At 33.5% G+C, this 24850-nt stretch overlaps 2 protein-coding genes across 5 annotated transcripts in view; one reads left to right on the top strand and one right to left on the bottom strand.

Annotated features, from left to right (window-relative positions):
- The first annotated feature begins 1544 nt into the window (after positions 1–1544).
- On the top strand, positions 1545–22947 carry LOC115882572 (guanine nucleotide-binding protein G(s) subunit alpha). Its single transcript, XM_030900764.1, has 8 exons — positions 1545–2123; positions 2881–3060; positions 3213–3336; positions 6761–6922; positions 6977–7144; positions 8334–8512; positions 10965–11343; positions 16390–22947. The coding sequence occupies exons 3-8, from the start codon at positions 3232–3234 to the stop codon at positions 16534–16536; spliced, it is 1140 nt and encodes a 379-aa protein (XP_030756624.1). The 5' UTR covers positions 1545–2123; positions 2881–3060; positions 3213–3231; the 3' UTR covers positions 16537–22947.
- Positions 22948–23488: 541 nt separating this feature from the next.
- Positions 23489–24850, bottom strand: part of LOC115882556 (nascent polypeptide-associated complex subunit alpha, muscle-specific form-like) — a 40891-nt gene continuing 39529 nt past the window's right edge. For 3 of the 4 annotated variants that reach the window (XM_030900742.1, XM_030900733.1, XM_030900752.1), the window contains exons 13-14: positions 24621–24833; positions 23493–24077 (exon numbers count right to left, since the gene is read on the bottom strand). In XM_030900742.1, coding sequence (XP_030756602.1) covers positions 23865–24077; positions 24621–24833 — 426 coding nt within the window. In that variant the 3' untranslated portion in view covers positions 23493–23864. Of the gene's footprint in view, positions 24078–24620; positions 24834–24850 lie in introns of all 4 variants that reach the window. The other variant, XM_030900724.1, reaches the window with a different exon arrangement.

The following is a 24850-nucleotide window of genomic DNA, read 5'->3' as shown; positions in this document are numbered from 1 at the left end:
TACCGTTTTTTTTTTCTCTCCTCTAAAATTAGGAATAATGGAGTTAGCAATTTATCACATTTCACCAACGATATGTAAACTTTTGACATATTCTCTTAAAAAAACATCGTATTTTAAATTTCAATCTAGAGTGCCATGGCTGTGTTAAAAACACTAACTTTTAATCAAGAAGGCTTGGAAAATAGATTTGATCGTCGAATGTTTTTAGTGTCTTGTCCTGGCCATTTGAAATATGGCCAAATGAAATATGGCCAAAATGAAATATGGCCATTTGAAATATGGCTAAATCGTATTTTTAATCATATCTCAATTTTTTTCAAATGGAACGAGGGTGGCTCATTATCGTATTTGGAAAAAAGCATTTTTTTAAGAATAATTTTGTACCACACACTTGGTATTCGAGTCAAATTGTCTTTATGAAGCGCATGTTACAATTTCAAATAAACCAGATGCAAAAATGTCAAAAGTTGACATATGATATGTCATTCTATTCAGAGTGTCATTTGTTTGTCATTTTTTATTGTCATCAAGTAAAAAAATACCGAGGGTGTCATTTAAAAATAGAAAAGTTGTAGTCATTTCCGGTGAAACAGGAAGTGATCGAAAACAATAGAATACGTCAATCAATCCTAATTTATGTATGTACCGATGATGTACCGTATGATCGAATAAAAACGGCGTCAGTAATGAAATGGCTATGAAATGAAGATCACTGTGTCATTTTTTATATGTAAATTTATATGGGAAATGTCATTGATCAATATTTCCCAGCCAACTGGACGCCGTTTTTTTTCGATCATACGGTATTTATATTATATTATTATTTATCTATCCATATACTAACAGCAAATCTCGTTTTTTTATCTGACAAAAATAAAAACGTTATAGGTTATAGAGATTAGCAACTTTTGAGACGCATCTCTATTTTTTAGCTTAGAATTAATATTTTTTTTTTATATTCGGCTATAATCTCTAGCTATTTGTTATATTTTTGTTTCATCAATTTAACGAAATTTTTTTAGGAATAATTTTATTTTTAATTCTTTTTGCTCTACAGTTTTTTTTTAATTTTTTTGAAAGAAATATCTAGAGGTTTTGATGGTTGAAAATACTTACCCTTTTTTTAATGATATAATAACAGCATTTGACACTAGTCTATAGAAATGGATTTTCTTTTTTTATATTATATCAATATTGTGTAAATTCTATTAAGTCTTTCATGTATATTATATCAATTATTAAAAGTCTATAAGAATATCAAGTGTTTTATTTTAAAAATGGTATGGTAATGGGTTATAATAACAATTTTTAAGAATTAATATTAAAAGGTGTATTTTGATATGTTTTAAGGGAGAATTGGTTTTGATAGAGTTTGTAGAAATGTTTCAAAGCAATTTTTATAGAGAAAGTAAGATAAAATGATCGATCAGCAAAATATGTTCGGATGGTAAAAAAATTGTCAATTAAAAATTCAAATTTTGCATCCGGGCGGGTCAATGAAGCCAGCTGCGCACGGTTGACAGGTGACCGTGGCGCCACCTACAACAAAAAAACGAGACAAGCAAGGCCGCCGTTATAGAGTTTTTGCACGGGCGACATGTTAAGATTAGCAGCGTTCGCGGCGAAATAATCGTAATCCACTGACGAAAAATGGTTTTGTGACTCGAGGTGCGCCCCAGGGACCGTCTCGAAGGGCAGATCCGTGACAGGGCGGCGCCAGAATCCCAGTAATTCGCCAGTCAAGTCGCCGAGGGTGTAGGTAGTATCGTTGTAGTTTTTAAGGATCCCGTCAGGGGAATACGCGAAACCCGAAAAAATGACGGAAATCTATTTTTAAATGCGCCTTTCTGTTGTGTGTGTCGTTAATATACATCTGTCTCGGCGGTCTGGGCTATTTTCGATCGTCGCGGGGTAAAAATAGCCCGCCGTGTCTGCCGACTGTGGGCTGTGAGGATGTTGCCGCGAAGCCATTTTTTCATCAACATTTTCGGCTAATTATTTTCGTTGCCGCTGTCTAAAAACGCGTGTGAACGTTATTTACGCGGTGCAGTGTCGTGTCTGTGATTTCCAGTGTTCCCCCGAATATCCCTTCATCAATTTTACCTACGAATTGATCGACTCTTGTGAGTAAACTTTTTCATCATTTTTCCCCATATTTTTAAGTAAAAATGCATTGACGATCCTGTTTAGACGAAACTATATCACCTTTGTATTAAACTAAACATTTCTTGACCACCGAGTATTGAATTTTGCCAAAAACAAGTAAAAATTAATCCAACCTCAACCTTCAACCTAGTAACCGTGTTGCCAAATTTTAAGACAATTCCTAAACGTTTTTTCTTTAGCGATATTATTGTTTATTTTCTGTTATTTAATAAAGTTAAAAATATATATAATATATGTATATAAATACGTTTTCATTAATTTTATTTTAAAATTATATCTAACGTTTAGCAGTTAAGATTTTTGAGATTTGAAAAATATCCATATAAACATTAATTATTTAATAAAAATATAAAATAAAATATAATTTTCAATTTCTGTTTAATTTGGCTCCATTTATAGTAGGTACCATCAAGGTGAATATAGATTTTCTATTTTGATTAATAATTATTATTTGAATATCAAAATATTAAATCGTGATAATGGCAACATTGTGTTTTCACACAGAATAGTGACGACAGATCATCTATGGACAGATCGTGGACAGATCTCTGGATGAGTACATAATTTCTTGATAAAAAAATAGTTTGCTTTTTATATCATGGAAAGTTATTGTTATTACTAAATATCGAATAAAACGATAAGAAAAGATTTTATTTACTATATTGTATAAAATTTTCTGACAGTAATTGATTTAATTTTATTGTTTTGTTGTAGTTTTACAAACAGTAAGTGGATCTGCTTTGACAAAATATGTGGTTTAACACACGAAGTGATGTATGAGTAGAACTCAAGTTGTGAAGTGTGTTGTGGTATTGTTTGAGACTGAAATCTAACCACGGTGGCTTCAGGTCCAGATTGTGGCCCCGTGGCCGCCGACAAGGGGGCAGATTGCTGGTGAGTTGTGGCTGTATATTAAGAACCTTTTTTGCAAACCTCTTGTTTGTTTTGTTTTTAATTACCTAGTCTATACTTAGAGGTTTGTAGAAACGAGTTTCTTTTGGTGTGAAAAGCATACACCTGTGTTTTTCTAATTGTGGGCCATGTAGGTGGTCCCCCCTGGCGGCCATGGGCTGTTTTGGAGACAGGGATGCTGGACAAGCCACAGAAGACATCAGATCTCAGAAAAGGATCAGCGATCAAATCAATAGGCAGTTAGCTAAAGAAAAACAAGTACGTGAAAATTATTTTTTCTGATTTTTACACAATATTTCTCTGAAATGTATGTTCTGCAGGGTTGGGTAACGACGCGTAGACAATTAATTTTCTACGTGTATGTAGAAAAGTCCGTAGAAAATGTAGAATATGCAGAATATTAAGTAGAAAATGTATAAAATCTGAGAACAGGTACAAAATTAATTTTGTATATTTAAAGCCGTTTTTTCACTTTAGAAGTTTCTTTTTTGATATTAAAACTTGGTGATAAAACTATAATATGTGTGGGCGCCCTATCTCTCTATTCTGTGACCCTACTGAAGATAAGTAATCCATCTGAAGACTATTAGAATATTTTTTTCTATTTAATCTGAAGACCGTACAGAAAGTACCTTTTTTTAATTTTACCATAGAAAGCCTGTGGTTTCATAATCTATGTACATTTAATAATAATTATTGTAGTTTGTATTTCTGACTTTCATTATGTTAGATATTATTTTTTTTATTTGTTGCTCTGTTCAAGTCTTGCCAAACTTTACAGAATTACACAGAACTATTCTGTAAACTTTGATTTTACTATTGAAAACTTTTTTGTTAAATGTAAAACATACTATAGCAACTACAACTTCGACTATAGTATGTCTAACAAGTCAGGGAAGATTTTGACAGATGACATCCAAAAAATGACAGTACAATTGCTGTCCTCCATTCACGCAGTTGTGCAGCTCTGAACTGTTCAAGAACACGATACTCTCACTCCATTCAATTGAGTCATAAAGTTCCAGAACTGTTCCGCGCCATATGAAGGCACCAGGCTATTGCGCACAGCTCCTTTCAGAACCGTTTTCAAGTAGCCCAGGGCGTAAAGCACTGGAACTTGACGTTCGCGAATGGAGGACAATAATTATGCACGTGAATTATAATGACACAACAGTCTCTCTCACGGATTTTTTCCGTTGTACATATCTATTTAAAATAATATGGAAGTTAATAGTTGACCTTTTTTTGACATACTATAGTCTGTCCAATGAGAAGATCCTTGACAGTGATAGATGTGTCTGTCATTTTAATTTCAAAGTAGTTTATTTTATTTTACAAAGAAATAAGTTGGTACAACTGGAACGCATAGCAGGATATATTTAAAATTTGATTGACAAGATCACAAGTGATTACTTCAAAATATTGTGAAAAAAACTGTATAAAACTGAAAAAATGTAATCGAGTTATTTTATTTAATAAAAATGGTATGTGTTAATACAAAACAAACAAGAACAAGACACTACATACCAAAAAAATATAAAAAAGAACTATTATTTACTTTCAAGCTTTATGAAACTACCCGCATTTATGATTATATTTATCAATATAACTTATGTACAAATACAAATTTGTAATATTCCACAGGAATAAATAAAACAACATAGGTAAATAAAACAAACTATTTTATTAATAATAACACCTATCAAATTTTATACCTTAAAGGTTGATTAATTAACTTTAATCTTAATTTTTTTAAACCAGTACCTTTTGACATTATTTTTCTGTAGTACTAAAATCCATTATTTACCTATCGTGTGATGCCGATATTTTACAGCTACTCCAGTTTTTAGTATGTGTTTAGTTTGATCCTTCTACCATATACGAGATGCACTTATCTACGACGAAATGGTATACAAACTTTATCGATGGCAACTTGGCAACTTCATTGGTGTATAAGACTTTCTGCCTGGGCAGCGAGTATTAACCATAAACTGTGCTCTGGGTCTACAGTTAATTTTCACTCGATTTTTCCTCCACTTGACTTCAAAAGACACAAAACACACGTAATAATACGAATCAAAATGCATCATCTTCCAAAACGCAGGGTATTTAACAAAAGTTGACACAAAATTATAACCTATAATTTGGCAAGACTTTGACAAGCGTCAAAAATGATAAAAATCTAAAGGCGAGTTCATACGCATCGGCGTCCGTTTGTCGTTCATCGTTCCGTCAAACCAATAAAATTGAAATACGATCTGTCATTTTTTAAATAAACCAATAAAACTGGTTAAAAAACAACAAGACACGACGCATGACGGATTTATATTTAAACCCATCCATAGATAACTTTAAAATTATTAGAAACTTTTTTTAGTAAAATAAATAGATTGGTATGGGACGTCATCTGCTTTTCTTCTGTCATCGTCTGTCGAAATCTTACCTGAGAATATAAAACATAGTATATATATATATATATATATATATATATATATATATATATATATATATATATATATATATATATATATATATAATATATGTTCCCGTCATCCCTTCGTGGGACATAGGGCTTCTAAGAGATGTTTCCATCTGATCCTATTCTGAGCTGTCTGTTTGATCTCTCCCCATGTTTTCCCGACCTCTTGGGCTTCAGAGGTTACTGTTCTTCTCCAGATATTCCTTGGTCTTCCCCTGGCACGTCTTCCCTGTGGATTCCACTCAAGTGCCTGTCTAGCGATATCTCTGTGGGGTCTGCGCAAAATGTGCCCAATCCAGCCCCACTTTCTTTTCTTAATTTCAATATCTATTCGATGTTGTGATGTTCTTCTCCACAGTTCTTCGTTGTTAATTTGATTGGGCCAGAAAATTCTCAATATTCTTCGAAGACACTAAGTTGTTAACAAGTCTTGTTAACAAACACCTGTAGGCGATCCATGAGACCACGCGTAACCTTGCATGTTTCGCATCCATAAAGCAAAATAGATTTGACATTGCTATTGAAGAGCTGGACTTTAGTTTTTTTGCTATATATAGAGGAGTTCCACACAGGTGTAAGCATGCCAAAAGCTCTTTGTGCCTTCAAAATCCTTTCCTCTATATCTTTCTCTGTGCCCCCATCGCTGTGAACCATACTTCCCAGGTACTGAAATTCATCAACTCTTTCGATGGCTCGGTCCGCTCGGTTGGAGAGGTATAGATCTTGGTTGTTGGGAGTATTTGACCTCATTTCTTTGGTTTTCGCCACGTTGATTTGAAGACCGACATTATTAGCTTCCTCTTGGAGTCTAAGAAGTTTTTGAGACATATCCGAATGTGAATGGGAAAAGATGCATAGATCGTCTGCGTAATCCAGGTCTTCTAGCCTGCTTAAGAGTCCCCATTGTATCCCTAATGGTTCTTTAAATACTATATACTATCCATTTGTTAAATAATAAATAACAATTGGAGATATCGTTATTAGTTTATTTCTTGTACTAATCGTGATTAAAATATTTGAAATAAATATAAACTCAAAAAACTTAAGATATACAAAACTAATTTTCTACATGTAGAAAATACGGTAGAATATATCAAATTTTCTACCTATCCAACCCTGATGTTCTGTTGTGCCATTTCTGTATCCCATTATATTGAATGTCTTTGAGGTATTGTTCTTAACTTCATATTTGTAAAATTTTAGGTGTACAGAGCAACACATCGGTTATTATTGTTAGGAGCGGGCGAATCTGGAAAATCGACTATCGTGAAACAGATGCGCATCCTTCACGTAAACGGTTTCAGCGAGCGCGAGAAAAAGCAGAAAATAGAAGACATTAAGAAGAATATTCGAGATGCCATTATTGTAAGATCACCTCTAATTACTTACCATTTGAACTAATATATCTGGTCGTTTTAGACGATAACGGGGGCCATGTCGACGTTGAGTCCCCCAGTTCAGCTGGAGAAGCCAGAGAACCAAGTCAGGGTGGATTGGATCCAAGATGTGGCCACTGGGCCGGACTTTGACTACCCTCCTGAGTTTTATGAGCACACAGAGGCCCTGTGGAAGGACCGAGGTGTTCAGGTGAGTTCTTCAATCAGTATTACTTAGGTATGTGGTGTAAAAAGAGTCATGGTAGGTTAGATTGGATTATTAAATGGATTTACATACTAGATTTTTTAGTTTTAAACAGTGTCTAGTAATGCTAACTACTATATTGATCTCTGCAACAAAGACTTAGAAGTCACAAAGAGTAGAATAAGTTGAAAAACGGCGATATTGTGTTGCTCTATCCATTTAGTGTATTTTGAATACAACTTTTACATGGAAGAATATAGTATCTTGAAATAATTATTGCAAGCTGCCAGAAATACTATTTTAGGTTATACTAACTCATTTTGGTAAATTGAATTTTTATAAAGATACTTTTAAAAGTAATTATGATAGTAATTATGATTTTTCTGGTATAAAAAGGAATACTATAGTAAGTCCTTCAAAAATAATTAACTTTTTTTTTCAATATAGACATTACTTTTTAAACAAATCGAGCTAAAAAGTAATTACTTTAATTTTACAGAAAATTTTTCATTTTTTAAAAGAAATGTTAATATGTGTTTCTCATAATAGATGAATATTACTTTAAAAGTTTTCATTGCATGGGTCTATACCATAGGTCTATATACAGGGGGTCCCAGAAATAAGTGCAAATGTTTTAACTGGTGGTATAGTTCAACCCCAGAGACATGCCTATGAGGTTTTTTTCGCGAAAAAAAAATTTTGAAAATTCGAAATTTTTTGGAATTTTTTTTAGTTTTTAGTTAAAAACATAATTTCTTGATAATATGGCAACATAGGTATTAGATTAAATTTACAAGAAAGAAAATCCAGAAAAGATCCAGTGGTTTTGAAAAATTTTCAAAGCAAAATAACTCCGTTATTTTGGACTTATTTGAAAAACGATAAAGAGAAAATATGTTTCTTTTATCGAGATCTACCACCCCTTAAAATATTTGCACTTATTTCTGGGATACCCTGTAATGTCATGTATATATATATATATATATATATATATATATATATATATATAATACATGTATATAATACATCCAAAACCTTGTTAAAAGTTTCAAACAGAGCGAAAAAAAAATTCAAAAAGAATTGAATAAACCATTAATTGTTTTAACAATTATTGTGTGTAAAGATTGTTTTGTCTAGGATATTTTTTGTTTACACGAATTTACCGTTATTAATTCAAGGTATTTACGTGATTTAGGGTACGTACGAGCGCAGCAACGAGTACCAGCTCATCGACTGCGCCAAGTACTTCCTCGACCAGGTCGACGTCATCAAGCGATCCGACTACACGCCCACTGAGCAGGACATCCTTCGTTGCAGAGTGCTGACCAGCGGCATATTTGAAACGCAGTTCCAAGTCGATAAGGTTAATTTCCAGTAAGTACCGCCATTTTTGTGTTAATATACTAACCAACTACACCCTTGTAACGCCCTTTTAAATAAATAGCCTGGGTTTGACTTAAAAGTCCAAAATACGTTGTTTATTTGAACTAGAGATGAGCAAAACTGCGATTCTCCAATCGCAATTGAAACTGCTATTGCGATTTTGAAATCGCAGCGACTGAGACCTGCGATTGCGATTTTAATATTTACCAAACCTAAATATTCGTAAAAAAAATGCTTTTTCTAAATATGCCAATGTGCCACCCACCTTTCATTTGAAAAAATTGAAATATGATTAAAAATGGGATTTGGGCATCTTTTAACTAGAGATGAGCAGGTCCGGATGGATATGCATCCACGGACCTCTCGCTGGTACCGGTACTGATGGATGCAAATCCTACTTAATATCCACCCCTATCCGTGGAACTGCATTGCTGACAGCTAACCAGCTACGTCGCGTTGTCGGCAGGTAACGAGAACATAACGATGCAACGAAATAAATCAGTATTGGAGAGTATTGGAATAAAAAGGTAATTATTGTAACTGCTGCTGAGCTATATTTACTGTTCTTTAAGTTTACTTCCGTGGATCGTAACCATATTCGAAATTATTTTGTATTATTTAAAATTTGTGTTGTGTAGTGTTGTTACTTTATTGGTAAATTCAAGAAATTATAGTACAGTTTGTCAAATCAATCAAATTTAGTTTTATTTTATTTTTTGTAAAAAATACCATTTTATTTCTTAAAAGTATTATCTGTTAAATGCTGATCATTCTGCTTCGAGCATGAAGCGATCCCTACGGCATCGGCAGTCTCAACTATCTTATATTATTTATAGTATGTAATGTTTGTAATGTTTTGCCTCATGACGCCTCATGATGATTATTGGCCAATGCTAGTCATAAATTTGAATCTTAGGGTACCTCTACTAAATAAATAGAACAGCTAATATCATATAATAAGGATTTACCAAAACGCAAACATCAGATTTCCCTGACGAACTACAAAACATTTAAATGCGGATTGTTTTTGCAAAACAAAATTTGGATAAATTAGGTTAGAATGATAAAGATCTGGCGGAACTGGAACCTGAATCTTGATGTAAATCCGGATCCGACTCTTAAAACACCGGATCTACTCATCTCTACTTTTAACTGGCTAGGACAAGACGCGAAAAACAATAGACGATCCAATCTATTTTTCCAAGGCACCTTGATTAAAAATTAGTGTTTTTAACACAGCCATGACATTCTAGATTGACATTTAAAATACGATTTTTTAAGCGAAAATGTCAAAAGTTGTCATTTGATATGCCATTCTATTCAGAGTGTCATTTTCTATCGAATAAAGTAAAAAAAACCGAGGATGCCCTTTAAAAATCAAAAGTTGTAGTCATATCCGGTTAAACAGGAAGTGGCCAAAAACAATTGAATACGTCAATCAATCCTAATTTATGTCATATACTAACATACCAAATCTCGTTTTTTTATCAGAAAAAATAAAAATATTATAGGGGTGAACCACTCTTGAAAAACACCCGGTATATTATGATCGTGACTCTAAAAAATAATACCTTCTCTAAAAAAATTCAATTGCAGTTTACAAAATGCTTCAATAGAAAACTCACTACTCACAACCATGAGTAGGGGTTATTCTGACATTTCGTTACGTAGGCGGGAAATCTGTGAGGTTATGGGTTACTGAACTGACTTGAGTTTCGTTTTGGTTGCGATGACTTGTTTTCAAAATTTCTATCTTTCAAGATGTACAATCCCATCCCGCGACATTGCAGATGTAGACATCACGGCGGAAAATAACGCCTGGCTATAGGCAGTTTCGCAAGAGCACCTGTGGCTCCGTGACTGAGGCCATTGCTTCGTGTGCGAATGGTCCGTGGTTCAAATCTCACGCTGGACCAAAACTTTTATATATTTTTTTATTTGATTGCATTGGTTTCACCCTTTTTGGTTGGACTGGTTTAGTTGTTTGGCGGGTTGGTTAGAGTGGTTATTTGGAGGGTGTTAATTCATTGGTTAGTTGGTTAAACGTCGCGGGATGGGATTGATTGTACATTAAATTTGCCGCTAAGTGCAAATGTCAAATACTCCCCCACTCATGGTTGCTCCATTCCTGTCCGCAGACGCTTGTTTCAATGACCACAAAATTACATTCGCACCAATATCGCAAATCGCTACTCCTAAAAATTCAAACTCGCAGATAGAAATCACGGTCCCAGTTTACAAAATCATAATTACAGCAAAATTGCAATATTAAGCTATAGTAATACTGGTTGCCTAAATTGAAACTCGCAAATAGAAGAAATCGCATGCGCGGTTTCCTATGAGAGCCAATCGCAGGTTGCGATTGCGATTTTAAAATCGCTGCGATTGAATCGCAGTTTGCGATTTTTTGCTCATCTCTAACATTTGAGATACTTTCGTTTAGTATGTTCGACGTGGGTGGACAGCGCGACGAGCGCCGCAAATGGATTCAGTGCTTCAACGATGTGACGGCCATTATCTTCGTAACGGCATGTTCGTCGTACAACATGGTTCTACGCGAGGACCCCACGCAGAACCGGCTCAAAGAGTCGCTGGAGCTGTTCAAATCGATCTGGAACAACCGGTGGCTGCGCACCATCTCGGTCATCCTCTTCCTCAACAAGCAGGATTTGCTGGCTGAGAAAATTCTGGCAGGCAAGAGCAAGCTAGAGGAGTATTTTGCAGAGTTTGCGCGTTATCAGACGCCGCAGGAGGTGCCCAATGAGAATAATGAGCCGCCGGAAGTGTTCAGGGCCAAGTATTTCATAAGGGACGAATTTTTGGTGAGTAAACATTATTATAGTTCATATCAAATAAACTTTTAGTCACGTGATTAGGCTTCACCGGCACAGCCCACTTTTATATATTTTCTTTTCATCAAAATATTTTAGGAAACAAAAATATAATAATTATAAATATATAAACAGTTTTTATTTACAAACCAAACCAAACCTCACCTTCTTAACAGCACTTAAGGGCTATTACTACCGCTTTTCCGTTCAAAATATTCTCATTAAGTTGCGATGAGTTTTTTACGGCTATTAAGCTAACTTGTACTCTTCGCACTAAAAGAAGTTCTAAAAAGAATAGTGTTCGACTGCAAGGTCTGCTAGTAAACATTTTTAAGCTTAAAGTATCACAACACGATTTATTTAAACCACAAACTCGTAATACAAAACTAAAATGTCAAAACGAATGACAATGTCAGGAAATAAATAGATAAATGTGGCAACTTGGACATTTTTTACAGCAGAGCTACCACCTGATTCCCCAAGCAGGAAATTTAAATTTCAGTCAGTCGGCACCGGATATGTTCATGATTAGCAACAGTGAATTTAAAAATCACGTCTCGCGATTACGTAACTAAAAGTTTAATTGGTATCGAATATACCAATGTATCCGGTAAACGGAGACATGAGAATGCAATAAATTTAAACACTAACAGAATTTTCTAACCAATCAAGGCCTTTAAATTCAACCAATAAAATTAATATTGTATCGTCGGATATTCGAAAAACGTCCGCTAGAAATCAGAAACTAGGTTTTTTCTAAAAAAATATGCAGGTGAAGAGGTATTTTAAATATTTCTAATTTTTTTGAGAGTATTTTGCTATCTCATAAAATAAAGTGGTGGGGGTAGGTTAAACATGCTTTTATTAAAACAAGTATAACTTTGGGTTATAAATAAGTATAATAGTTATAGTTTATATATAGTATAATAGTGGGTTAGCCGATTTTAACAAACTAGGGCTGTTTAAGACCTTTTCTTTCTTAATGATCTCCTAATGATAAATTTTGTTTCCATAGATTTTTTCGTGTTAGCAAGAGGGCGCTGGTTTGACATCACAACTGATATTGCGCTTTTGCATAAAAAAATTAAATAGCACACTATGTTTCTTTTTGCACAGTTGAATAGAGCACAAAATTTTCAAAATATCAGAGCAAACCGCAACTTTCTATTTTCTCTCTAACCGGAGATATAGTCTGTCCAACGAGAAGATCCTTGACAGTGATAGATGTGTCTGTCATTTTAATTTTGAAATTAGAATGACAGACACATCTATCACTGTCAAGGATCTTCTCGTTGGACAGACTATATCTCCGGTTAGAGAGAAAATAGAAAGTTGCGGTTTGCTCTGATATTTTGAAAATTTTGTGCTCTATTCAACTGTGCAAAAAGAAACATAGTGTGCTATTTAATTTTTTTATGCAAATTTTATGAAATAAACTACTTTGAAGTAGTTTATTTCATTTTACAAAGAAATAAGTTGGTACAACTGGAACGCATACCAGGAAATTAATATATGTATTTAAAATTTGACTGACAAGTAACTTCAAAATATTGTGAGAAAAACTGTATAAAACTGAAAAAATGTAATCGAGTTATTTTATTTAATAAAAAACGGTATGTGTTAATACAAAACAAACAAAAACAAGACACCACATACCAAAAAATATAAAAAAAGAACTATTTCTTACTTTCAAGCTTTATGAAACTTCCGGCATTTATGATTATATTTATCAATATAACTTATGTACAAATACAAATTTGTAATATTCCGCAGCAGGAATAAATAAAACAACATAAATAAAACAAACTATTTTATTAATAATAACACTTACCAAATTTTATACCTCACAGGTAGATTAATTAACTTTAATCTTAATTTTTTTTAAACCAGTACCTTTTGACATTATTTTTCTGCAGTACTAAAATCCATTATTTACCTATCGTGTGATGTCGATAGTTTACAGCTACTCCAGTTTCTAGTATGTGTTTAGTATGGTCCTTCTACCATATTCGAGATGCACTTATCTACGACGAGATTGTATACGAACTTTATTGATAGTAACTTTATTGGTGTATCTCTGTATAAGACCACAGTATAAGACTTTCTGCCTGGGCAGCGAGTATTAACCATAAACTGTGCTCCGGGTTCTACAGTTAATTTTCACTCGATTTTTCATCCACTTAACTTCAAAAGACACAAAACACACGTAATAACACGAATCAAAATGCATAATCTTCCAAAACGCAGGGTATTTGACAAAAGTTGTCACAAAATTATAACCTATAATTTGGCAAGACTTTGACAAACGTCAAAAATCTAAACGCGAGTTCATACGCATCGGCGTCCGTTTGTCGTTCATCGTTCCGTCAAACCAATAAAATTGAAATACGATCTGTCATTTTTGAAATAAACCAATAAAACTGGTTAGAAACAACAAGTGACGACGCATGACGAATTTATATTTAAACCCATCCATAGTTAACTTAAAAATTATTAGAAACTTTTTTTAGTAAAATAAATAGATTGGTATGGGACGTCATCTGCTTTTTTTCTGTCATCGTCTGTCGAAATCTTACATGAGAAAAAAAAACAGAGTATATTAAGAGAACAAATCATGTTAAGGTGCGTATACATTATCCGCACGAACGAACGAACGAACGAATGTTCGCTAGTGGTATGGACGGGGACCGCACGATAGGACCGCACGAGAAGACCGGAGGCATTTGTTGGCGAACGCCTTTGATGTACCGACTCGAAACGGATGGTCAAGCGAACGAACGGCCGCATGCGTTCGGTCCCCGTCTAAATATACCGCACTTTCGTTCGTTCGTTCGTTCGGATAATGAATACGCACCTTTAGGCTGCCGCTTAGGATTATATGGTCTAAAAATTATAGTAGTAGGCTAGGAAACCAAAAGAGGTAAATTGGTTACGTCAAAATATCAAAATGTTTAAGTTTAGTTTTTATGCATCCGAATTTCGGACGTTTTCTTAAAAAAAAATGACGTCATAAATTTTTAAACATGTTTATGTAATATTATCGTCTATCCATATATTTTTATGAATTTCTTGGTTTGGTTTGGTACTATTATACGTATATAGTTAGTTCTCAGATTAAAATTTTTGTTTGTCCGAAAGTCGGACAAGTCGGACAATCAATAATTTTATTAAAATTTTTAGTAATTTTGGGCCGCCATATTGCTTTTTACAGAAAACGACTGAATTTCGTATGGCCGATAACTAGGGATTTATTTCATGTAACGTCATTTAGTTATTAATCCAAGTTTATCCCTGATTTCACTTGTTTTCGTGTTTTACCTGGTTGTTTGTGTTATTTATTATTATATTATTAAGGTTATGTTGTTTGGGTCACTTTTCATATAGCATCGAAGGTATCTTCATTATGCACTACTGGTCCAAATCTACTCTTGATGTTCAGCACCAAGACCGTTGTAATCGGTAAATGTTTGGGCAGGAATTCTAGGATAGCGAATTATTGAACTTTTTTAATCATCTGAATGAAATGAACTATCCACAATTTCTAAGAGATGAATTGCCAATTTTGTTAGGGTATCCATCATGATGAAATTGCATTTATTGCTATTTTATCAGCATGATGGTGCAGTTGTGCTGCTTATTTTGCTATGAATGTGTGGGGCTTTTTGGATATCACTTACTTTAGTAGACAGAGACGCTGGAGTGTCATATTTCCATGGCCAGTAGTTTACCAGATTCATTATGCCTGGGTTTTTATTTATGAGGTCGAATCAAGAACGAACATAGATAAATAACAATTAAATGGCATTAAAATGAAATTAAAATATATGTTTTGATATCTTGACGTAACCAATTTACCTCTTTTTGTTTCCTAGCCTACTACTATAATTTTTGGATTTTATTGTCAAGGTCAAGGTGCATGTAGCGCTAAAATGTATTACTGGTTGCCTACACAACCGCAACGTGTCAAGAAAAATGGCGCATCCGCCAGAAAGTAAAAGACATTTTTAGGCGCCATCTCTTAATCAAGTCGACAAGTAAGCGAATCAGACAATGGAATTGTCCAGTATGAAGTAGAACGCTCTCCGAGAACTGTAGAAGTTTCGAGAAGCAATCAATAGAGTATATAAGCCAGCGTAACCGGCAGTTGGGACAGTCTGAAGTTTGATAATACTGCGTTTTAAATTGTGAATTAATTGGCGAAGGTGTCAGTACCGTTAGAGTAATAGTAGTTGCATAAATTGTGTTGTAAATAGTATAAGTTGTGAGACAAATAAAATGAGAGAGTGAGATAAATAAAATAAGTATTTTATCGTGAGTTTAAATTAGTGGACGGAATCCGTAACATTATAATTCTAGGCGACGCGACAGTTTAATCTGATTTATTTTCTTTATATCTCCCGTTAGAGAGAAGATAGAAAGTTGTGGTTTGCACTGATATTTTGGAAATTCTGTTCTATTTAACTGTGCAAACAGAAACATAGCCTGCTATTTAAATGTTTTATACAACAGTGCAATATCTGTTATGATGTCAAACAGCGCCCTCTAGCTACCATGAAAAAATATATTGAAACAAAATTAATACTAGAGATCATTAAGGAAGAAAAGCTCTTTTAAACGAGCCCTAGTTTGTTAAAATCGGCTAACCCAAACCAGAGTTATACTTATTTTCCCCCACCACTTGATGAGATAGAGCAAAATACTCTATATCAAAAAAATTACAAATTTCTCGATGATTGCAATAGTAATATATACGCCCCCTAGCGGACATTTTTCGAACTTGAAAATAATTTCCAGCGATTTCTCTTGGTCGATTTACCTATTACAATTGTTCCCAAAGTTATATGATAAGTAGTTTCTGAGATACAACCGACGTCCATTCTTAGTTGGCCACCCGGTACATAATTGAAGTAATTCAAAAACAAAGAATTGATTCCTACCCACAAGGTTTAAATTATACGATTTAAACGTTCTTTCTTATCATTAGTATCATTGTTAGTGATGTTCGTTTGAACTATTTTTTGTATATTTTTGTTCCAGCGCATCAGTACCGCATCCGGCGAGGGTAAGCACTACTGCTATCCGCACTTCACCTGCGCCGTGGACACGGAAAACATCAAACGAGTGTTTAACGACTGTCGCGACATCATTCAGCGCATGCACCTGCGCCAATACGAACTATTATAACCGCCCTTCGCGCTACACCTCCCCTTCCCCTAGCTAACCCTCTCAACTCTTTCCTCGTCCCCATCGTCATCAATAAAAATAGGACAGGTCACCCGGGGGACCGTTTCAACTACTTTGCTACCGCCGCCCTTCCGTCATTCCTAGTCCACACTTCTGCGTTCTTGTGTTTATTCGTCGGTTAATTCTCGATTGTGGCTTATCACTGACAGTTTTTATATTTAACATATTATGGCATTATTTAGACTTACTATTCACTTATTTTTGTCTTTTCGCGTAAATAAAACATAAATATATTTCTTTTTTCTGTCAAGAATAATAGACTCAAAATATTTTCACAAATACTCTACATGGTGCCCTATTTTCGTGTGTTCTATGGGGTTTCTCGTCTATGAGTAAAGACACAAAGATGCAGTTTTCACATCACTGCTACATTTTTCTGAAACTAAAGATGATACATGCAGATTTGTTCTAGCTTACTTTCTGAAATAAAGGGTGAATTTTAAAATTTTGCAGTTTCCGACTCCCTTTGTATCTCAGTTATCCTATAACTTATGGAAATGATGAAAACTGAGTTGTGTAGAGTTTTTCACGTAGAATCCAGTGGAGTACCTAGTTTTTTACTCTCTATGGGACTCAGCTTTCAACTTTTAGTTAAGTTATAATATAACCCAGATAAAAAATAGGTCAAATTCGCTCTGTATTTCAGAAGCCAAGGGGGTTAGGACAAATATGCGTGTAGCATCTTTAGTTTCATAAATGGTGTACAGTGATGTGAAAACCGTATCTTTTTATAGCATTTCCCAAGTCAATTGAAAGCAGTGAGACCTTTGTCCAGTCGACGCCGACAAAGACAGTGCCGAAATTAAGAGTCTATCTATTCCAACTGACTTCAGAAAAACTATATCTCTACTCATAAACGATAAACACCGTAAAACGCGAAAATGGGACATCCTGTAATAGAACGAAAACTATAGCGCAGTAGGAAAAAGAATAATATTGTCTTTATGTCAGTTTGAATTTTTTGACATAACAGCATTTTCGTGTCAATTTTCAGCGTGGCAGTGACAGCCCTGAACTTATTAATTTAATAATGATATTTCTCATTTCTTTAACAAGTTTATTATTCTTGATTTCAATTTCTTTGAAAAAGAGACACACAAGACAAAAATTACAAATAAAAATCGGTAGGACCAACTAAATACAACGCAAAACAAAAACAAATAGTTTTAACGTACAAAGTCGATAGAGAGGTGTTGATTCTCTGCTTTCCCTTTATTCGAACTACCTGCGCTATCGATGACGAATACAGAAGCAAAACAATCATGGCGGAGAATACTATCCTTGAGAGCATAAAACATATTTGACGAAGACAAGAAAAGGGGAAACATATTTTCGTTATTTTTCAGGGGATATTTGTTTTAAAATTGAGTTTGACGAAAAACTTTAAAATTCAACAAGTCCAGTGCCAAAATTATTTTTTTCATTGACTGCTCGGATAAAAAATAAATTTTATCGGGATAATAAAACTTCAGACCCTTCTATGATGATTGGTTCTTTTTAATTTTGTTACTTTTACAAATTTATATAGAATGGATATTTTTTACGAAAGTTATATGACATATGTAGATTATTTTTTAAAATTTATTTATTGTTGGATCATTCTTAGCTTAGTGCAATATTTTTACATGTGATACAGGGTGTCTCAAGAAAGGAAAGAGATTGAAGAAATTTTACGCTATATTTATATGTATTATTTTTACTATCAATACTGTTAAAAAAACGTTATTTTTTGTTAACGAAAAAAATCTTAGTTTATTTGACTTTTTTATTTTTATTAGACTTATATTATTTATTATAGACTGATTGGTCTAAAAAAGAAGTTTTCATGATTCTCATGATGAAAATGCACACAAGTTATGAAGTACATATATATACAGACTGTTATCGGCTGAGCTTGAATTTGAACTTTCTAGAGAACTAAAATATCCAGATCGGAGCCTTTTTACACTTCATGTTTCACAGTGAGCCTTTGATTTAAAATATTTTCATTTTTTTAAAGATATTTCAAGATACAGTGAGGCATTTAGGTTATAAACATAACTGGAAATTGTCTGATTTTCACAAAAATTTGTATACACCCTATTTTGAGGGTCGTATATTACTAATCTGGACTTTTTTGACGGTCTCTTAAGGTGTTTCAGAAAAAAACAAAATTTATTTAAACACTGCATTTTTCTTAATAGAAGTATAAAGTAATAATTTAATTTGGTGATGGTGGATATTAGGTACGTCGTCAATCTTGAAGTTATTGATGTAAATTTGATATTAATATATTCTACAATTAATGTTTAAACGTTTTAAGTACGGATCGTACGGATACTCGGCTAAATGTTTGAGATTTCTGCAATAAAATTATTTATTTTTGGAGGTTAGACTACAGCGTTCTCTCTCTCCCTCTCTCTCTCTCGTCTCGGTTTTCTTTGCTACTGGGCAATTGCCAGCTCAATTTCATGATGACCTCAATGTTGTCTGGCTGTACACCATACTGGGGCCATCTATTATTTTACAATAATTAAAACACAAAAAAAGGTCCTTATATGATCATTTCGAAAGCTTCTCCCACGCTGGTAGCATCCGGCTGCATAGGGCCTGGTTACCCCCGTGACAACGTGAAAAAAGGGTTGTCCTTTAAATACATTTTCTCATGGCACTTCAAAGTAGGCGAACTTGTATAAAATTTTTCATGGCACTTATAGTAGGCGAACTTTAAAAATGTTTCACAAAAATATGTATCTGAATGGGACACGAATCCACTTTAAAACTTTTGCACCAAAAAATATTAAGCTTTTACAAAACGATTACAAGAATATTAACAGAAAACAAGAAACAAAAATCGACCTCCGAACAACCAGTCATCAGACAGTATTCGATGTTGCCACGACGACTGACCGAACGGAAGTGATATAGCTTTCTTTATTAAGTTTAATAAGAGTGACAAGGATGACGCAGATTTAGGTTTATTTGTCTTTTGCTCGCGTCTGCGTATATCGCTGGCGGTAACAATGAAATATTCAAAATCGGAATTTTGTTTTATTTATACTTTCCTATTAATTTTGAAAAATAGTCGTAGCGATATTAAGGGGGTTTTTGTTTTTGGTGTTATTTATGGACGATCCGCACTTTTTTCGTTAGAAAATGTCATTATAAGTGTTCCTCTTCTCGATTCTGTATAGAAAATTTTAAAATTTTGACGTACCTAAAGTCTACCGGACCCTTTAATTTTATTAGTAATGAGATAACTCGAGCAAAAATTCTAATTTATACGACGTTATCCGTTGAGTATCTGAGAGGCAAGATTTTACGACCTACATCGATAATGCTTTAAACTGAACTAAATCTACTTGCCACTTGCCATTATATATATACGAGTTACAATAAGCGACGGGCTAAAAACCGTATTTTTAAATTCGAGCGAAATTTCGCTCGAACGATCGCGATTATCGAAATCACTTGAAACTCGAGTACTCGATTATTGAAATTAATCGGTTTTTCTCATCACTACATTTTATTATAGTTTATCTAAAAGCCATACTTGGTTGGAGATAGAAAAATATCCAAAGTTTTACTGAAAACACTTTTTTTAACAAAATAAACAAAGAAAATTGAGACAAGATGGAAGTTTGACGTTTCATGTATGTATGCGTCTTTCTCTCTCCTATGCAATGAGAAAGGCAAACTGAATTATGTAAATCTAAAAATTTGCAACGTTGTCATGTCTTGTACTTTTCGGTTGATTATGGATTTTTAATAAAATAATTGGTGGGGGGGGATTCGGTTAATATCTAACTATAGGTTCTAGCAATCATCTTAGTGAAACCAAGCTTGATTGCTTAGTTTCACTCTTTTGTTTATTTCTGTTTTTTTAATACGCACTATCAGATGCGCAATAAAATCAATGAATGAAAATCAAACCTGAATCGCGGAAAAGAGACTAAACCGAAGCAATCACAAACTCATTCGTGAACCCGTTAGCGGCTGGACTAGGTATATTCTATGATATAAAAGGGTAGTTATCAGTAAAAAAATCACTCATTTTAGATATGGCAACATAACTTTAAATGTCACTAACACCTGAGCTAACTTGTTCAAATTGTTTACAAATTGGTTTTGCAAATTTTCCTCTAGTACGCATAGAATTGGTTAAAAAAAGTAACAGAAATAGCAAAAACCTTTGAACTTTTATTTGATTTTTTTTTGAAATTTTATTGAATGCCTAACAAAATATGTACGAGAAAACCTTACAAATATAAGGAATTTTGAAAAAATATATTTTGTTACATTTTTGGATTTTTCTGAAAAACGGTGAGACCGCTAAAAAAGGTCAGATTCCTAATTAACCGACCTCAAAATACCGTGTATACATTTTTTTCTTAAAATCGGACGATTTTTCAGTTTTTTCCAATAATTATCAACATTTTTTTGACAACCAGTTTTTAGACCAAAATTTTAAATATTTTTTTTCTCAAAAACGTTTAATATTAACCGCCAAATTGTAAATATTTCTGATCAGAGATTTTATTGTGAAACATTGATGCGCAAAAAGCTCCAGTCTAGATATTTTAATTCACCAAAAATGTCTAATGCAAGCACAGCCAGGGACGCCCTGTGTATCGGGTAAACCTTTCTCAGTTTTATATTTTCTTATGTTTTTCTAATGTTTAAGTAATTATAACAATCCTCTTTACAGATACTACATATATCAATATTTTAGTACGTTTGCCCCCCACCACCACAATTTTGACAATTTAATTTCATTTTAGTACTTAATTTAACAATCGCAGACGCGTATTCATTATTTTCCACGCCCTCCTTATTTTTAGACCGTTGGCACCATAATTTTCCCAATTTTTTTTGGTTCAAACGCTTTACAGACAGGATATATGTATCACGTACATAAATCACATTTCTAAACGTCGATGATCGTCATTTATTTCTTCTTCCTTCTCGCGAGTGTGGTGACGTGGCCATCTGGATCGAGAATCGCTGTTTTTTGTTCGTTACTGAAAGATTCTTTTATTAGTTTTTAGTAATCTCCAGAAGATACGAAGAGTAGCGAGGATTTGTCAATGTGTTGTCGCTAGTCTGAAGAAGAAAACTTAATGAATTTCATGAAAAAATACACCTGGGAATCGACACTACTCTAGAGATATGGTTATTTTATCTCTATATACAGAATGTCAATTTAAAATATTTTTGGGTATGATTTCTAGGAGGAAGAAAATGAATGGTTTTTGACCTACCTAACCTTTATAGAAATTGTACTTAAGTATTTTGCATAAAAAACACCCTGTATATGCTTGAGTAATGTTGGTTCTCTTTCATATATACCCCCCTCCCATCTTCTGTAAAAAAACTTTTAAAACTGAATGTTATTTGTTATAAATATTTATATCTGTGAATCTGTGGTCGAGTCGTAGAAATCTACCAAAAACTTATTATAAATTAATTAAAGAAAAAAAAACAATAAAATAAACACGCAACATACAACATTATACACAAATCTTTTTTATATATGTATATTATTTTTATTGTAAAATTGCTCTTGTCTTTTTTTCTCTGTATTTCAAAATACTGACTACTTAAAAAATAAAAGGAAATTTATTCAAATTCGATGTCAATGTATGTTGTTTATTATGGGAACCTTGGGCCATGTAACGCATAGACACGTCCTTTTAGCAACAAGTTTCGACGCGAAGTCACATAGAGGCAAAAGAATTATTGTATTTTTTACTAATCTAAATCTAGATTGTGTTATAGTCTTTTCATTGTACATATCGTTTTGAAGTTACATACTCATAGGAGGTCATATTATGGAGTAAAATAGGCCTTGAATTAAACTATCTAAGGGACATGTCTCGTTATGGTCTAAGAATGGGATTGACGGGGTGCAATTTCAACCCTTTCCGAATTTTTAGTGTTTTTTATATCAAAACGCGCAGATGTTTTCCCTTTCCTTTTTCAACCCCGTCGTCCCCTCTCCTGTACAGACACTCCATGGTCGACAGATTACTTTGTATCAACATGACTTTTTTCGATAAAAACCAGAAAAAAACTGCACGCCATTAGTAAACGGGTCAGTTTTTATAGAAACAACGATCGGTAGAAAATGTAGTATATTATTTTGGGATATTTTCGCTGAAGCGCAAATGAATTGTGATGAATCAAATGAACTACTCAAGATACATACCAGTCTATTTTCAATATCAAAAAAATCATTGAGTTACTATTATATAAATTTAATAATCGTTTTTTATTTGAGAAAGTTTGTTTCTATAAAAGCTTAAATCCTTTCAGTGACGATGTCGAATTATTCTTTGAAAATCTTTTTTGTGTATAGATATATAATTGAGAGAAAAAACATAGTTATGTAGCGATGTTGATAAAATAGAAAATCTGTCCTTTTCTGGCTGTAGACGACCTACAGGGTCGAAAAAATGCACAACTGCAAATTTAAGCAATTTTGCGTAGGATGCGAAAGAAATCAAGAATGTTTGAACGATTCTCTGTATAGAATGAATGAGTCTTTCGACGTGAACAGGTTTTCGAAGCTAAAAAATCGCTGTTCACCTCGTAGAAATACAAATAGTCGTGAATCTGAATCTAAACAGTATTTTTTTCGATGTTTTCTTTTTCTATGATTTCTCCGTTTTATGTTTTTGCCAATGTCGTGTAACTGTGAACGTTGTAATGGGATGGTTGTAGACAAAAAAAACTGTGTACGTTTGGAAAAATCAACTGCCTGTAATGAGTCGTGTATTTATAAATATATAAATAAATGAATGAATATAAAATTATTTAAAATATGTAACTAAACTGTAATAAATATCTTATTTAAGAACTCGCCTACTCTGGTTTTTATTTATATTAACACCTTGGAAAGAAAAACTAAGGGTTCATTTTATAAAAAAACTTTTATTTTATTAGTTTTATCACAAAAATATCTACAACGGTACAACCAATGCCATACCTAAACATACTCACTTTTTTCTAATAAACTCATTTCATAATTCTTAGTAGTAACTAGCACATATGAACATTGCACTTTTGAAAACTTAAAAAAGAAATACCATCTATATTCAGTCTCAATCTTAACCCCTATTGTTTCATCTTTGCAAGAATCCATTACTATCATCCAAAATCAATCCTATTCACTCACAATTTCTGATTTAACAGATTCTTAACGCTCCTCCAATACATAAAACACCGACGCAGCAGGAAAACCAAAAATATAGATCCTTTGTACCATTCTCAAATATAAGGAAATCCATTTACTTCTTAAGTGGGGCACCGCTCGGGGGCGCCGGCCTGGGTATGGTTCTTACGGGACCCAAAGAGAGCATCTGGGTGGCACCTAGGGCGGCCACGTTGCCAGGTTGTTTGGTGTTAATGATGGGCAAGGCGTAGGTACCGTCTGGCGCTGCACTGGGCATCGGAATGTAGCTGTTGATGCCCAGTTGAGAAAGTTTTTGCATTATACCAGGCTAAAATAAGGAAAAAACTTTAATGTACCTATATGATTTGAAGTAAAACTTGGCAGAAAACTATTGGTGGTAAAACATTTCGCTATAATTGCATACAAAAAACATCAAGGAGCATTTCAACAAAATTAACCACTTAAATTCCGATTTATTAGTAACTTTATAATTTTTTTAAAAACGTTTAAAACGTTTTAAAATATATATTAGGGTAGATTAAATAATTTGCTGGTTCTGTTTTGGGTTGTCACTAAAAGTTTTAGTTAATATTGTTAAAAAATATAACGTATATTATAATATAAATAAGTTCATATAATTATTTAATACTAAAATACACATACGTTACTGATACCATTAAAGTTAAATTGACGTATCCTAATAATTTTTTACAAGTAAATAAATGCGAAAATACAAGTATAAAAACAACTAGTTAACTGAAATAAATTTCATTGATTCGTTTTTAATTTTTAATATTCCCACATAATCTTTGCCCACCTCTAGGTACTACAGAAATTAAGGTGTCCTAAAAAAAATTACCACGCTTCTCACCTGTTTGAGATTTATTAAGGGTACGCCGAGCTCGCACATGCCCCCTGCCGTTTTATGGTAAGTTTGTCTGTGTTTATTCAGACCAACGGCGTTAGGGTATTGTGCCGGACAGAGATCACAACGATAGGGCAAACCCTTTTTCGTGGGTGAAGGTTTGGGAGGTGCCGAATCGTCTGTCAAGTCTACCGTAGGAAGATCTTCAGACTGTGGAGACTGCAAACAATAAAAAT

This window comes from Sitophilus oryzae, unplaced genomic scaffold (assembly GCF_002938485.1).
Source record: "Sitophilus oryzae breed Bouriz unplaced genomic scaffold, Soryzae_2.0 scaffold_1112_pilon_pilon, whole genome shotgun sequence".
Classification (NCBI taxonomy): Eukaryota; Metazoa; Arthropoda; class Insecta; order Coleoptera; family Curculionidae; genus Sitophilus; species Sitophilus oryzae.
This window is presented reverse-complemented; position numbering and strand designations above follow the sequence as displayed.

Bases quoted from the DNA above. Each gene is read 5' to 3' on its own strand.
- LOC115882572 (XM_030900764.1), top strand. From the start codon at position 3,232: ATGGGCTGTTTTGGAGACAGGGATGCTGGACAAGCCACAGAAGACATC. The intron at 6,923-6,976 runs GTAAGATCACCT...TGGTCGTTTTAG, and splicing joins ATATTCGAGATGCCATTATT to ACGATAACGGGGGCCATGTC. The intron at 8,513-10,964 runs GTAAGTACCGCC...ACTTTCGTTTAG, and splicing joins GTCGATAAGGTTAATTTCCA to TATGTTCGACGTGGGTGGAC.